Below are 13,617 nucleotides of genomic sequence, written 5' to 3'. Positions count from 1 at the left end.
GGTGATAGGTTGATTTGTTTGACGTTCTGTCATACAGGTGAAAGGTTTATCTTATTTTTTATGTCTGTTATGTACTGTATGGCGTACAAAGCCTTGTAAAGACATATTCTTAATGTGTATTACAAGTTTGCCTTTTATTTCATTATAACTCCCTAAATGACACTGTCATCGTTGTATTTTATAACTTTTTATCTTTGTGTGACATTTGCTTTAGTATATTTTATTTAGTCATGTTGTAATCATCTTTATATAAATCAAAAAATATATTTGGTGTATTTTCTAACAATTCATAGGAGGTGGAGGTTAGGATGCTGGATTGGTTTTGGGTGCTAGGCTAGGTTTTTTTTTTTTTTTAACTTTCATGCCTTTTATTTTATACAAAAGGCTGGTTTTAGTTTTTTTTTTGTTTGTTTCTTTTTTTTTTTTTTTAATAAATGCATTTGTAACCATACCTAACAATGTTTTTGCCTTTTTTGGCACTATTTGTTTTACTTTTTTTCTTCAAATAAAAATATTTGCAACCCTTTCTAACATTTGCTCCTGTGGTTTTATAATTAACTGGAATATTTTAGTGCAAAAGCTTAGGGAACAGGTATTGCATATTATTATGAAAATAATAATGATCGCAGATTAATTTAGGTTTAGTGGGTAGTTCCTGACTGGGCAATGAAAACACGCTTGAACTAAGCCTGGTTGATCTGGACCAGACTTAGTGTACAAAATACATTTCCAATGTTTGAAACCAAAATACTTTAACAGAGAAAATCCAGTTTCAGTCCTCTGTTTGATGTGTTGCTCCTGTCCAATCATCATCCACATTAAAAAACGATCGCTTCTACAGCCAACCAATCAGTCTTCAGATCCGACGTTTTGGTCCCGCCCACTTATATGTTTTACTGTGGCCATTTTACACTAAATTTACTGAAAATAAAACGCCCCACTCACCTGGTCTTCAACGTGACATTCCAGGAAGGATTCTTGGTTTCATGAGGCGCTGGTAAGCGTTTCTCCGATTCTGCATGAGACTGTTTTTTGTGTTTTAACGATGACAGCCGCGTGCGTACTGTTTATTTTGCTCTGACTTGCTAGCTAACCTCGGGCTAAGATGGTTAGCTTAGCAGCTAACAGAGATGACCGCCACACGTCATTGTTAAAAACTCCTACTTAGGGAGTAAAAGGTCTACGTATACATTGCGTACGCACATCTTATGGATTATTAACGCTGTTTTACGGCACTTTTTGCTAAGTTTTGTTTAATAATTTGTATAGCAACGATAGTTGGAAAAGTGTACATCGTGCAGCGGTAATACAGTGACCACATTGCACATCACTACTGTGCATCCCGTTTCTACAGGGGCTCCATAATTGTTTCTCATTTAGCAGTGTAAACAGAAAAAGGACAAAAACTTGGAGCTGAATTATTGGGTCGACATGGACTATGAGCGGAGGTGAGTAAAAGTTTCAATTCAAAAGTTTCTTTTTTGTTTTTAGTCGCACAAAATGATCTCACCGTGTTCTTTGATCAACAGGGGTGGGCGAGGTGATCGCATAGGTCGCTATGGCAACAACAACACTGATCACAACTTTCAGGACATGGACTACCGAGGCTATGAGCAAGAGGATGAGGAGGCAGGAGCAGAGGATGATGGATCCTACAGCCTCCACGAGAGGCCACTGGGTGCACATGACTTCTCAGCAGGTTTCCCACAAGATGGTGCATGTTTTCCCCACAGAGGGAACGGTAGAAGCAACATTGGGCGAGATGGGAAAGGCCTCCTGTGGCCCCCTTTCCCTCATCCGCACCCTGACGTTGCCCATCCCATCCACCAGCGTGAGAATGGACCAAGGAGAGAGTCTGAACTGCCGCACGCTTGTTTTCAGGAAAGGGGTCGGCAAAAAGGTGGAAGAGGCTTTCTGGAGAAAAGTGCCCCGCACTCAGAAAGTAGGGAGAGCAACTGGGATCATGCTGGTGCTCATCCTGAGCAGATGGAGTTTGGTGCAGGCAGACAGAGGGAGGAGGACAGGTTCTCACATGGAGCTGGACGGAGGAGGGTAGGTCATAGATCCATGACCAGCAACGTCTTTCTTAGTCATTGTTTGTTTGTTTGATCATTGATAGTTATACGACCACTTTATGCAGACTTTTCCAGTGACATCAGAGGAATACGGGTGTGGAAATATGGGCCCAGACCAGTCAGCTGAGGAGCTGGATCCAAGGGACCAAGACTACCGTGCGGATGCGGATCATAACCAGAGGCCCAGTAACATTATCATGCTTCGCATGCTCCCACCCAGTGCCACAGCCAATGAGGTGCATTTTATCTAAACAAGACCGTGATGACACTTGAATTTTTTTTTCCCTTGTTGTTGTTGTTAGATTGAAATGTATTTATTTTTTGTTCAAAGATCCGGGCACAACTTCAGGAGCAGGGAATCCAGCCAAGAGAGGTTCGCCTTATGAGGAACAAATCTTCAGGTGAGGACGTGTCCACGGGCTGAGAGTTTCGTTCTGGTCTTTACTTTGTTTTTCCCTCCTTGTGTCAGTGTCATTGACTGCTCTGCTATTTTTATTGCTCCTTTTGATGACTTTGCCCTGTCTATTAAATCTCCTTTGTGTCGTACTCTTGTTGTTACAGTCTGTCACCGAACTTGAGCGGCTGGCCTAACAGCTTGTTAAAATATACAGAGTAGCCTGTTCCTTAAGATTCCTGTTTTCTTACGGTGGTTTTCTGGTCTCTGCACCTGTGCTAATGTTACCAGGGCAACATCCATGCAGTTTTAAAAGAAGCGTCCTGTTCATTTTGATTTTAATGCCAGAATGCCGGCACATAACCAAGTTCATTTCATGGCTTTGATTTTCCTTTTCTTTGTGGCTCACATATCGTCTCTACCCTTTTGTGGTTCTGCTTCATCCATCCTGAAGACATTAATGTGTGATTGTTAAACTTGTTCACAAACTAAATGTGTCAGAAGAGATATTAGCGATTTCAAGCAGCGTGTGTTTGTGTCATTGTAGTTACTTTTGAGTGTGTGGGCAGCAGAATTTCAACATTGCAGCTAATGCTTGGCTACACAGGTGTCATGCTATTCAGATTTTCTCCACCTAATGTTTTTCCATTAAAGATCATTGTGTTACTGGCCTCTCACTTTGCTAACTTCCTGGTTGTCTGTAAGTTGTGCTTCTCTGACACTGGCACACTTACACTCCCCAAAACGACACTCCTTTTTTTTTATTGTTTTCCTTCATTAGTTCTCTTTTGCTTTTACTGCTTAATGAAAGATGCTAATTGAATATGTTGTACCATGTGTTATCAGTCATGTAAAGCAATACATGAACAGCAAATGGATGTTTAGGATTAGAGAGTTTTCATCACAGTTGTTGACCGGCAAACTGTTTTTCAGAAAAGTAGAATGATTTGTATGTGTGTTTTTGTTTGTGTGCGTGTGTGCATGTTTTGTTGGTGCCTGGGTGCTTCACCATTCAAATCCAAAGAGCTCAGACCCGAACTGATGAGAGGGTAGACTTCTCTTTCTCACTCCTTGACCCGAATGAGATACGTGACGTTGCATCCTCCCACCCTGTGCAGACTATTTGAGAGAGAGGAGATGTAATGATCAATTTTGTTAAAGCTGATGTAGGGTCTCTCTCTCTCTCTCTCTCTCTCTCTCTCTCTCTCTCTCTCTCTCTCTCTCTCTCTCTCTCTCTCTCTCTCTCTCTCTCTCTCTCTCTCTCTCTCTCCTCTGTACATGAAGCACTAACCCAAACACTGCGTTGTTGTCATGTTGTTGTTGTTCGGTTGCTGTGGCGCTGGGCGGTGTCCAGGTCAGAGCCGAGGATTCGCCTTCGTCGAGTTTAATCTCATACAGGAGGCCACGCGCTGGATGGAGACCAACCAGGTCACTCTCTCCAACACAGACACAAATACACATATAATAGATTCATTCAGTGGGACTTTAGCTATGATACACAAGTCACGTCACGCCATAATGATATTCAGTGAAATGTAGAAACTCACACTGGAAAATGATAACTCTGCCTCAGGTAGGTTGTCTTTCATATTTTAGGGTATCTATATATAGAGATATTTATCTTTTTTTTTGTTTGTTTTGTTTTACATTTACATAAGTTCCACAAACAGGCAAATTTATGTTGCATTGTGCTTAAGCTTGTCTGTCCCAACTATTCAGTTTTCATTTATCCCCCCCCCCCCCAGTCTCATTTGTTCAGTATAACCTCCTCTTTTAACAGAGGACCTCACTTTCTTTGACTTGTTTCAGTCTGTGTCCTGATTTTACAGTACCACCTCTGGGATAGTATGCCAACTTCTCACAAGGTCTATTTGATATAAAAACCGAACCAGTGTTTAATTTTCTTTTCTTACTTTTTTAAAAAAATTTTTAAAGAGTTTTTCTTTCAGCTATATAACATTAGGTCAAAGCTATTGTCTCTGAGGGGTGAAGGTGGTGACATTTGTATGACTTGTTGTTTACTGTGGAAGGTTTCCCCTTAAGGGGGGAGGGATAACACAATTGATCGAAACACGCTGTGTCCTTAAAAATGGACGTCCACAACACTACATGCACACCATCTCAGTCCGTCCGAATTTTCTAAAGCTGAAGGTTGCAGTTCTCTGGTTTCTTCTTTCTTTCAACCTCAGCTGTCCTTTTCCTCTGTCTCTCTCCATTTCTTGCCTTTATTTCCTCCCTTTTTGTTTCATTTCTTTCTCATCTCTTGAGAGATGAGGCCTCTCTGTGGCATGTCTGGCCAGATCGTTGCAGATATTCATTCTTTGTTCTTCCCGCTTCTCTTTCTTCCCCCTTCAGGGAACGCTGCTGATTCTGGAACAGAGGGTGTCAATGCACTACAGCGACCCCAAACCGCGGGCCAACGAGGACTGGCTCTGCAACAAGGTTCTGTGTTTTCATTGCCTGACGTGAAATCTCAGCTCTTACCGTAGCGACTCATTTAGGAAGTTTTCTAACAATAGCTCATGTAACATTTTAACAGTGTGGTGTGCAAAACTTTAAAAGAAGAGAGAAATGCTTCAAATGCAGCGTGCCTAAATCAGGTAAAGTTTAATGGAGCGGTTACAAATATCTGAGCTCATCTTTCTTTTTTACAGTAATGACATAAATGCATGAATGTGATGTTGGCTTTCTGTAGAGGCTGAGCTGAAGTTGCCACAGGTTCAGAGGGATTTGCCTGTCGGTCTTCAGAAGGAAGGAACCCAGGGCCTGCTGCCTCTCCCGACGTCATACCACACAGCTGGTCCCAGTGTCACGCCGGGCCAGGCTGCCCAGCAGGCAGATGTTGCTAATGACAGTAAGCCTAACAGGTTTTTGTTCTTGCTTCTGTTTCTTGTTAGAGCAGAAAAGAGCAGCTTTTCTTTATAACCATTATGTGATGATGTTTTGATTTTTGTTACATAAGGGACATTTTGTGTTTTGTAGAAATAATATAATAATGTTTAATAATATATTATAATATATAATATAATATATATAATATATTAATAATATATCATCTCTAAACTCCTCTTTCAACAGCCCTGATTCTTCGAAACCTTGGTCCTCATACCTCAGTGGAAGCCATTTTGTCGGCATTGGCTCCGTTTGCCACCCTCTCCCCTTCCAACGTTCGTCTGATCAAAGACAAGCACACACACCTCAACAGAGGCTTTGCCTTTCTGCAACTCTCTACAATAGTGGTACGCATTTAAAACACACACATTCACATAGTTGCTGCAAATACAACTCCAACTAAAGGCTTGGCATACATACTCATTTAAAAATAAATAACTGGACAAATACTAATCTATTTCTTGCAATAACTGTTTTCAGATTTGGTGAATCTATAAGCATAACCTTATTGGAGATGTATATATTTTTTATTTTGTACAGATGATGTTTGGGGAAAAAAATGCATTCACCCATGCCTAATTGAAAGTTGTCTGTGTGCTTTATGAACAGGAGGCTTCTCAGCTGCTCCAGATTCTGCAGGCTCTTCAGCCACCTCTGTCTATTGATGGGAAAGCTATCGTGGTGGAGTTTGCCAAAGGCTCTAAGCGGTAAAAACTCACTCGCTCACTCAAATTTGGCTGCAAAGGATAGTTGTGAAGATTGCTGCTGAAATTCAGATGTTATTAAATGAAATTCAACACCCGTAAGATCTAAAATCACTTTTCTTGTTTGCGTTAGTGACGTCTTTGTGACGGACAGCAGCAGAGTGAGCGCTGCTACGGTGGCCAGCACAGCCATAGCTGCTGCGCAGTGGGCCGTCACACAGGTAACATGTCTGACTCAACCTCACATTGCTGCAAAGCAGATGCTTTAAAAATAAAATTGTACATGAATTTGTATTTTCTTGTTTGAGCATCTTTTTAAAAGTTACTTTTTTTTAACCTCTATTCTCAGAACACTCAGCTGGGATCAGGTGTAGGGCAGGGTGTAGATGCAGCGGTCTGTCAGCAGGGGGCAGCAGTAACCTACAGTCAGGAAGGACTCAAGTATGCTGGAGCAGACTGCACGGCAGACTCCAGGGTTGCTGCCTTGCCAAGTGCAGGAGCGTCCCTAAACGGGGCATACGCAGGAGGAGGGACCACAGGTTCCGATCAACACCAGATCAATATTCTTTTATGATCCACACAGCCGAACACATTTGTTTCTGATTGTGCTCATTCGCTCGTCGACAGCTGTCACTTCATTGGGAGCTTCATCTGGTCCAGCAGCTGTGCAGCAGCCTCTCACTCATCCACAGGAGGCTCTTGTCACCCCAGCCTCCACAACACCAGCCACACAGGTACAACAGTACGGTTTGCTTTACCTCTTAAATTTTTTTGTTTTAATTTCATGTCTATGCTCCATTCAGTGCTGTTATGTTGCTTTAAGAACTCTGTTTCATTACAGGTTGAGATAGTTGGAAAACCACAGCCAACTGCTTCCAGCCAACCTGCCACTCCGGGCACTGAACAGGAGCTCAAGCAGTACCGTAAGTGTTTCCTCGCATTTCTTATGACCGCAAATAAATAAACTAAGAAACAGTATGAGGTTGTCTGAAGCTGAATAACTGCTTAGCTATCCTTTTATTACCAAGTTAAAAATCTAAAAAGGTGATTTTTTTTTTTTTTTTTTTTTCTCTTTGCAGCTGTTCCCGATGTGTCTACATACCAGTATGATGAAAGTTCTGGCTATTATTATGACCCATTCACAGGACTGTACTATGACGCAAATTCTCAGGTAAATCATCCGTTAGGATTCTGTTCAGGCAGAAATTAAACCCGTACATTTTGTTTGTGAGTGTGTCCTTCCTCAACTTTCCATTCTGGTTTTTGTGCATTTCTTCCCTGGGCAGTATTACTACAACTCTCACACTCAGCAGTACATGTACTGGGATGGAGAGAAGCACACTTACATTCCTGCCGCCAGCCAGTCAAACTCTGAAGGTGCTCCAATGAAGGATAGTGCAGCCTCTTCAGACTCTGCGCTGTCCACCACTGGAAGCAAGGAGAAAAAGGACAAACCGAAGAGTAAAACTGCTCAACAGGTGCTCCACACACTGGATAAGAAATTCAAATACCGCCACACACGTGCAGAAAACAGACATCTTTCAGGGTTTTTTTAACTGTATTTCTTGTGGTATTCATTTAGATTGCCAAAGATATGGAGCGCTGGGCCAAGAGTCTCAACAGACAAAAGGAAAACATGCGTTCTGTCTCTTCGTCCCCTGCCGTCGGCTCTTCTCCTGGTACCACACGGGCTCCTGGCCACAGTCGCTTGGATGAATACAGAGAGTCTGCAAGCGCCGATGCAGGCTACGCAGTTCTAGAGAAAAAGGCGAGTGACCCTCAAAATAAAACACTTTAATGTGTTAGGGCATTATAGCTTAATTGGAAGACTGGTCAACAACAATGTACAGATTTTTATGAACTGAATGTTTTTATAAACTGTGTTCTCTCTCTGTTCTGCAGGGCGCCCTGTCTGAAAGGCCACAGAGTTTCCTAGACCAGATCCGACAAAGTACAGAAGTAAGGACATATGGTTTAGTTTTTTTTTTAACTTTCTAATTTTTTCTGTCAATAACAAGTGTAGACGTGTTACTTTCCCCCCCCTATAGCATGTTGTCATTATCGCTTCTTGATTTATCTTGTCATGTGCCACAGTCGCCTCCTCGGCAGCCTGGTCTCGTTCCGGCCTACAGTGCAGAAAGTGACAGTGACGACGAAGGAGGCGACAAAGAAGAGAAGGAAGGGAGAATGACAGACTGGGTTAAACTGGCTTGTCTGCTTTGCAGAAGGCAGTTCCCAAGCAAGGAAGCTCTTATCAGGCATCAGCAGCTCTCTGAACTACATAAGGTGATTTTAATTTTGAGTTGTTTTTTTTTTTAAATGATAAACACTTTGCAAATGGTAATGGGTATGTTCTCTGCCATAGTTGAAACCCCATATACATAGATTGGAAGGTTTGTTTACAGGTTTTGAAGGTACACCGTTGGATTTATGTGAGCTGCTGAACAGAAATCTAACTATTTGAAGAAAAAATCCAAAACAAAATGGAGACTTTCAGTGCTTGTCTCTTCAAGCAACAAGCATTCTGACAGCAAACACTCACTGCAATAGTCACCATGCATTAATTAGAGCAAAGAAACTGTGCTGATCTATTAATGTAGCTATTATAACTGATTTAGTCAACAGCTGATTCTATTCAGCATGGAAACTCTGTATAAGCAGCACCATAAAACAAAATGTTTGTTGTATTTGAAGGTTATTTTTAACCTTATTGTTTCTTTCCCCTCTCTGTCTGTGTTCCCAGCAAAACTTAGAGCAGAGAAAAAGTCAGCTGGAAGCTCTTGGCAAAGAGGTTAGTCAAGTGTCAAAGGCTGGGTTGAGCAGCACTGTTCGCAGCTTTTCTGAGATTTATATAAGTCACAAAGCACTTTTTAAAAATGTGTCCTATTTTATCTTCATGCAGAGATCAGCAGATGGATCAGAACCTGAAACTAAGAAGAGAAAGTTTAGCCCAATGTAAGCTGTAGTGATATCAAAAATGTTTATCAAATGGTGAAATTTTAGTTTGATATTTATTTATTTATTATTATTTAATTTGATCTTTTTTCTGCTGTTGATGTCCTTCCTTTTCTCTGCAGTGATGGAATCACAGGCAGTAGTCTTGGGGCAAGGATGCTGCAAGGAGGCATAAAAAAAGGACTTTTGATGCGCAACATGCAAGTGGAGTGACCACTTCCCCTTAAACTTCCTGACCCAGAAAAGACCATAACCTGCGTACAATTCTTTACTGTTGACATCTTAATTGAAACTTCCTATTTTTGGGTAGACATAATTACCTCAGCAGTGGTAATTCTTGGTGGTGGTAATCCTATGGACTTATCCTGTAGCAGTAGATATTGGAATATTGCACATTGTTTGTTTGCTTGCTTTCTGAATGATGCAGTTTTTCATCTTACACGCTTCTGTGTAGTAATCAAATTTTACGTGGTTTGGACAAACATTTGCTGTTTGGAAACGAAAGATCGATGATGTCAGCAAATGAGAATTTCTAATATTACTGTCTATGCACCATAGAATTTTAAGTTCATGCTGTATGCCTTGCCATTCAATGAATGACTGATCGGGGCATAAACTGTGTATATTTTAGAACGAGCACTTTTATACAACAGACAAGGCTAAACAGACTGTGGCCTTTGGAAGTGGATATGGTCACATTCACTGACATTATTGTGTTGATGAGAAGTGTCTCATTATTAACTAGATGATTGAAATTAACATTGTAATAGATACTTTTGTTTGGAAATTATTTTTTGTTTATGTATTTGTCTATGAATGTGACTGTGTTTCATCAAGCTAATGTAAATGAATAAAAAAACACTTTCATCTAGTTTGTTATCTTGTATGAAAAAAATGATAGCTGATGTTTCAGCCTTTAAATGTTTTTTTTTAAACTTGGGTGAAAAAAAGAAATATAACTCAGTAGGTTTGTAATACAACATTCAACCAATAAGAAGTAATTTAGTTGTAGAAAAGCATAATTTTGTTCGTATTTTCTTTCCTGCCGCTCGACGGACAGCGGATGTGTGGTTTCCATGGTAACGGTAGCAAACTTGGTTCCAGGTGTTTACACTTGGAGACCCGTCATATACAGAAAACAAAAGTTTAACTTATTGAGAAAGCCTTGGCTCGTTTTACTTAAATTGTTCGAGACATAGTCGGTTGTAATTTGGTACGTTTGGAGCTTTGTTTTGGTAACTGATAAATACTGTAGCGCGTCTGTAGTTAATTTAGTTAGCTAGCTAGCTGCTACCGACTCAGCCACTTTTGGTCAAAAGGCTCATTAGCCAGAATGTCTGATGTGGATGAGGATGTAGAACTGTCGGATGTGGAGGGATTAGAGAGTCCAAAAGGAGTCGGAGAAAGCGAGAAGGTACTGTACTGAAGACTTGACAAATAAAAAATGGCATAAATTAAATTTTCTACTGTACAAGCTAACAAAGCTAGTCCGCGATTCTGCAACAAAAGTAGGTGATATGGGAGAACCGGATGTTGAGGATATGTTTTGTTTTGTTTTGTTTTTGTTTTAAAGTTTGTTTGTTGACAGTGTTTATTATGCAAACTGGAGATAGATAGAAGATAAAACTAAAGTTGAAGCCAGGCATTGATAGGCCACTTTTGAAGCTAACTAAACTAGTTAAGACATTTTACAAGCAGTCACAGTGGATGCTCAACTTATTTAACAAAAATGAAAGGGTGTGCCATCAGATCCAAGTTTAAAAATCATTTAGTTGGCTGCTTCTCTTGAAGCTAGACCAGATTCAGAGACTGAAGGCCAGTACCTTATGCAGCTTCACGTACAGTATATCCCACAACATACACAGTCGTCTGTACCTCATTTCAGTTTCTTCTCCATCCTCCACAGATACAAGCTCTCCACCTGACAAAAGAAACTATCCGTGAGGGGCTGTCATTGCTGTGCCGGACGGGAAATAGATTGGGACACGCTTTTATCAAACTGGACCTCAATAACAAGTAAGGAGTCAAAGATGCAGGCAGAGCAAGTGAATTTAACGTCATGTTTGCACTGAGTTTGCAGCTTGTGAAATTGAGATACCATTTTTTCCTTGTGTTTTTTTCTCACTTCTGTACTCCTCAGAGGGCTGGATGGCATAGGTGCGATCAGCAGTTATATTCACATACGTTTCCTGGACTTATCCAACAACTACATTACTGATCTGTCTCCTCTGGCAACTTTGACTCATTTACTTTGGCTGAAGGCAAGAAAGGAACATTGTTCAAAAAAAAAAAGACCTCTATGCGTATGTTGGTAGTGATCCGTTTTACTGTTTGTAAATCTTCAGTGCAACTCTTTTGCAGGTCAACAATAATGCCGTGGCATCCTTCAAAGGACAACCCTTTTCCGAGCTTCCCTTCCTGCAGTGGCTGAGTATGACAGCAAACAGGATAACGGACCTGGATGGTCTGGTTGGGCCCGCCTTAGAGAGCCTCAACCTTACAGGTCTTTCATTTGAAGATACGTCCCAAAAAAATAGAGCAAAGAGTTATTTTTGTTTTGTTGTTCGTTCGAACGTTAGCATTTTCGTTTTGTTCTCGTTCTTTATTCAAATATCAGAAGCTTCGTTTGTCGTTTTTCTTAAAAAGCAGATGTGTCATTTTGAAACTTTCCTCTCAGGAAACAGCATTCAGCGACTGAACGAATTTCAGAGTAGCAGTTTTGCAAACCTGGTGACCCTGGAGCTAAGGGGAAGCCACTTGGATACCACAGATGGCATTGACCTCCCGAATTTGCGAAAATTATATCTGGTAAGACACAGGATGGATAGGATTCACCCAGTACCATCAAGCTTTATGCTAGTGGCTAAAAAGGAAATCGTGTTTGCTTCTTCCAAAGGCCAAAAATGTTATCAACCGTCTTGAGGGTCTGGAGAAGTTGGAGCGCCTCACCGTCCTTCATCTTCGAGACAACCAGCTAGAATCTCTGGATGGTTTCAGCCCCAGCATGAAGTGTCTTCTGTACCTCAATGCCAGGTACACATAAACACAAAGAACCACAGCCATACATCTGCTGTCACGGTTCTTATGCAGTTATACAGGGCGGCTGTGGATCAGAGGTTAGCGCAGTTGCCCTGCAACAAAACAGCTGGAGGTCCAATTCCACCAGTATGCCACATGTTAAAGTGCGAATGGGTAAAGCCCTTAGAGTGGCTGTAAAGGTGCTATACAAGTACAGTCCATTTATCATTTATAAAAAGTATGGGGAAGTCTGGAATTTCAACATTGGTGTTATAAAACACCAAATAAAATGATGATTCATGTCTCTGTATCTCCTCTCCAGAGGCAATTTGATCACGGATGTAAAGGCCTTACAAAGCCTTGTCCATGTGTCACAAACCCTGCGGGTTTTGGTCCTTTCTGAGAATTTGCTGGTGGAAACCTCAGACTACCGCCTCAGTGTGCTAATGGTATTGCCACAGCTGGAGCGACTTGACAAAGATCCTGTCTCCGCTGACGAGAGAAGTGAAGCTCGGAGATTAATCAGAGTAAAACAAAATATATATTTATATTAAATATATATGGTTGTTTAAAAAAAAATATATATATAATAAGTCTCATATATAGTTTTTTATGTGAAATGGTAACAAAAATAAATAAAATGCATGCATCTCGTTTCAGGAAGTGGACGAAGAGGAAATACCTGAGCCGTAAGATTTCAAAATATGTGTGAGAAAAGGGAAGTGTTGGACTTAGTTGACTTTCTTGAAGAGGCAGACTTTTTGTGTATAAATGAGGAACTGTGATTGAACCTCTGTCTGCTTAATTATTTATCTTAATTCATTTTTATCCTCACGCCAACTTTAAACAATAAAAAGGCTGACCGCAGGGAGAAAAGTGCCTGTGTCTGTGAACCTTGCAATGTTTGACTTTTTTTTTTTTCCCTGTTTGGATGAGAAAGCAAAATCTACCCGCACTTCCTTGTTGGCAGCCACCCAGCTGCAGCCTTTAAAGTGACAGTTCCAATATGTTTGAATATGGAGAATCAACACTTGCATGAAAAATAAATCTTTCTGGATAAAATCACACACAACGCCTTCTTACTGTTTATGCAACTAGTAATTTATCTTTCTACCTATTTGTTAAAGAATGCACCTGTCAGCAATGGTAAGATTTATATCTTATTTCCTGATAAATAGACTACAGAGTCCAGATTTCATCAGTGCTAATACCCGTTTTTTTGCCCTAGAGCGCAATAGGAGTTCAGGTATTTTGGGGAGGTTGTGAACTGTACAAGGAAGCGGGAGATAAGACAAACTCAGATCTGATATCCAACTGAAAAGAGTTGGCGTGAAATCATCGCCATCATCTACGCAACAGGCGCCACTTCTTCTTCTTCATCCCCTGTGCTCTGATTGGGTGGGAGTGGCAGACGACTCTACCCACCTCAACGTGTCATTCCGTGTTGCCAGATATGCGATAATTATCGCATTTGCGCGCCAGTTTGGGTCGGTCGTTTTGAAGCGACAGCACGATGTTTCGTCATTCCGTATCTGGCAACCCTGGCGTCATCTCCCTCTCAGGAGGCGGGGGGACTATA

General features: G+C 41.0%; 2 protein-coding genes across 5 annotated transcripts; both read left to right on the top strand.

The window, feature by feature from the left end:
- The first annotated feature begins 840 nt into the window (after positions 1-840).
- On the top strand, positions 841-9,891 carry rbm10 (RNA binding motif protein 10). 3 transcript variants are annotated; one of them, XM_017415068.3, is made up of 23 exons: positions 841-997; positions 1,355-1,448; positions 1,530-2,052; positions 2,141-2,311; positions 2,407-2,476; positions 3,824-3,897; positions 4,825-4,911; positions 5,009-5,069; positions 5,165-5,323; positions 5,548-5,708; positions 5,971-6,068; positions 6,199-6,286; positions 6,415-6,604; positions 6,693-6,799; positions 6,907-6,988; positions 7,145-7,236; positions 7,352-7,543; positions 7,648-7,833; positions 7,968-8,024; positions 8,160-8,351; positions 8,809-8,856; positions 8,968-9,020; positions 9,143-9,891. In XM_017415068.3, exons 2-23 carry the CDS (start codon positions 1,432-1,434, stop codon positions 9,231-9,233), a joined length of 2,799 nt encoding a protein of 932 aa, XP_017270557.1. In that variant the 5' UTR covers positions 841-997; positions 1,355-1,431; the 3' UTR covers positions 9,234-9,891. The 3 variants fall into 3 exon arrangements, with proteins under 3 accessions (XP_017270557.1, XP_017270558.1, XP_017270559.1); XM_017415069.3 differs by having other exon boundaries at positions 864-997; positions 1,381-1,448; XM_017415070.3 differs by having other exon boundaries at positions 869-997; positions 1,384-1,448.
- Positions 9,892-10,026: 135 nt separating this feature from the next.
- Positions 10,027-13,105, top strand: lrrc23 (leucine rich repeat containing 23). 2 transcript variants are annotated; one of them, XM_017415054.3, is made up of 8 exons: positions 10,027-10,434; positions 10,927-11,036; positions 11,161-11,281; positions 11,382-11,523; positions 11,698-11,828; positions 11,917-12,053; positions 12,361-12,565; positions 12,699-13,105. In XM_017415054.3, exons 1-8 carry the CDS (start codon positions 10,354-10,356, stop codon positions 12,729-12,731), a joined length of 960 nt encoding a protein of 319 aa, XP_017270543.1. In that variant the 5' UTR covers positions 10,027-10,353; the 3' UTR covers positions 12,732-13,105. The 2 variants fall into 2 exon arrangements, with proteins under 2 accessions (XP_017270543.1, XP_017270544.1); XM_017415055.3 differs by lacking the exon at positions 12,361-12,565.
- The last annotated feature ends 512 nt before the right edge of the window (positions 13,106-13,617 follow it).

This window comes from Kryptolebias marmoratus, linkage group LG8 (genome assembly GCF_001649575.2).
Source record: "Kryptolebias marmoratus isolate JLee-2015 linkage group LG8, ASM164957v2, whole genome shotgun sequence".
NCBI lineage: Eukaryota > Metazoa > Chordata > Actinopteri > Cyprinodontiformes > Rivulidae > Kryptolebias > Kryptolebias marmoratus.
The sequence above is the reverse complement of the archived record's forward strand: the minus strand, read 5'-3'. Positions and strand labels throughout refer to the sequence as shown.

What these genes read in the sequence shown, in the direction of transcription:
- rbm10 (XM_017415068.3), top strand. An exon ending in ATGCAGCGTGCCTAAATCAG is followed by an intron (nt 5,070 to 5,164) that starts GTAAAGTTTAAT and finishes GGCTTTCTGTAG; the next exon opens with AGGCTGAGCTGAAGTTGCCA. An exon ending in CGCAGTGGGCCGTCACACAG is followed by an intron (nt 6,287 to 6,414) that starts GTAACATGTCTG and finishes CTCTATTCTCAG; the next exon opens with AACACTCAGCTGGGATCAGG.
- lrrc23 (XM_017415054.3), top strand. Translation starts at nt 10,354, where the DNA reads ATGTCTGATGTGGATGAGGATGTAGAACTGTCGGATGTGGAGGGATTA. An exon ending in AGAGAGCCTCAACCTTACAG is followed by an intron (nt 11,524 to 11,697) that starts GTCTTTCATTTG and finishes CTTTCCTCTCAG; the next exon opens with GAAACAGCATTCAGCGACTG. An exon ending in ATTTGCGAAAATTATATCTG is followed by an intron (nt 11,829 to 11,916) that starts GTAAGACACAGG and finishes CTTCTTCCAAAG; the next exon opens with GCCAAAAATGTTATCAACCG.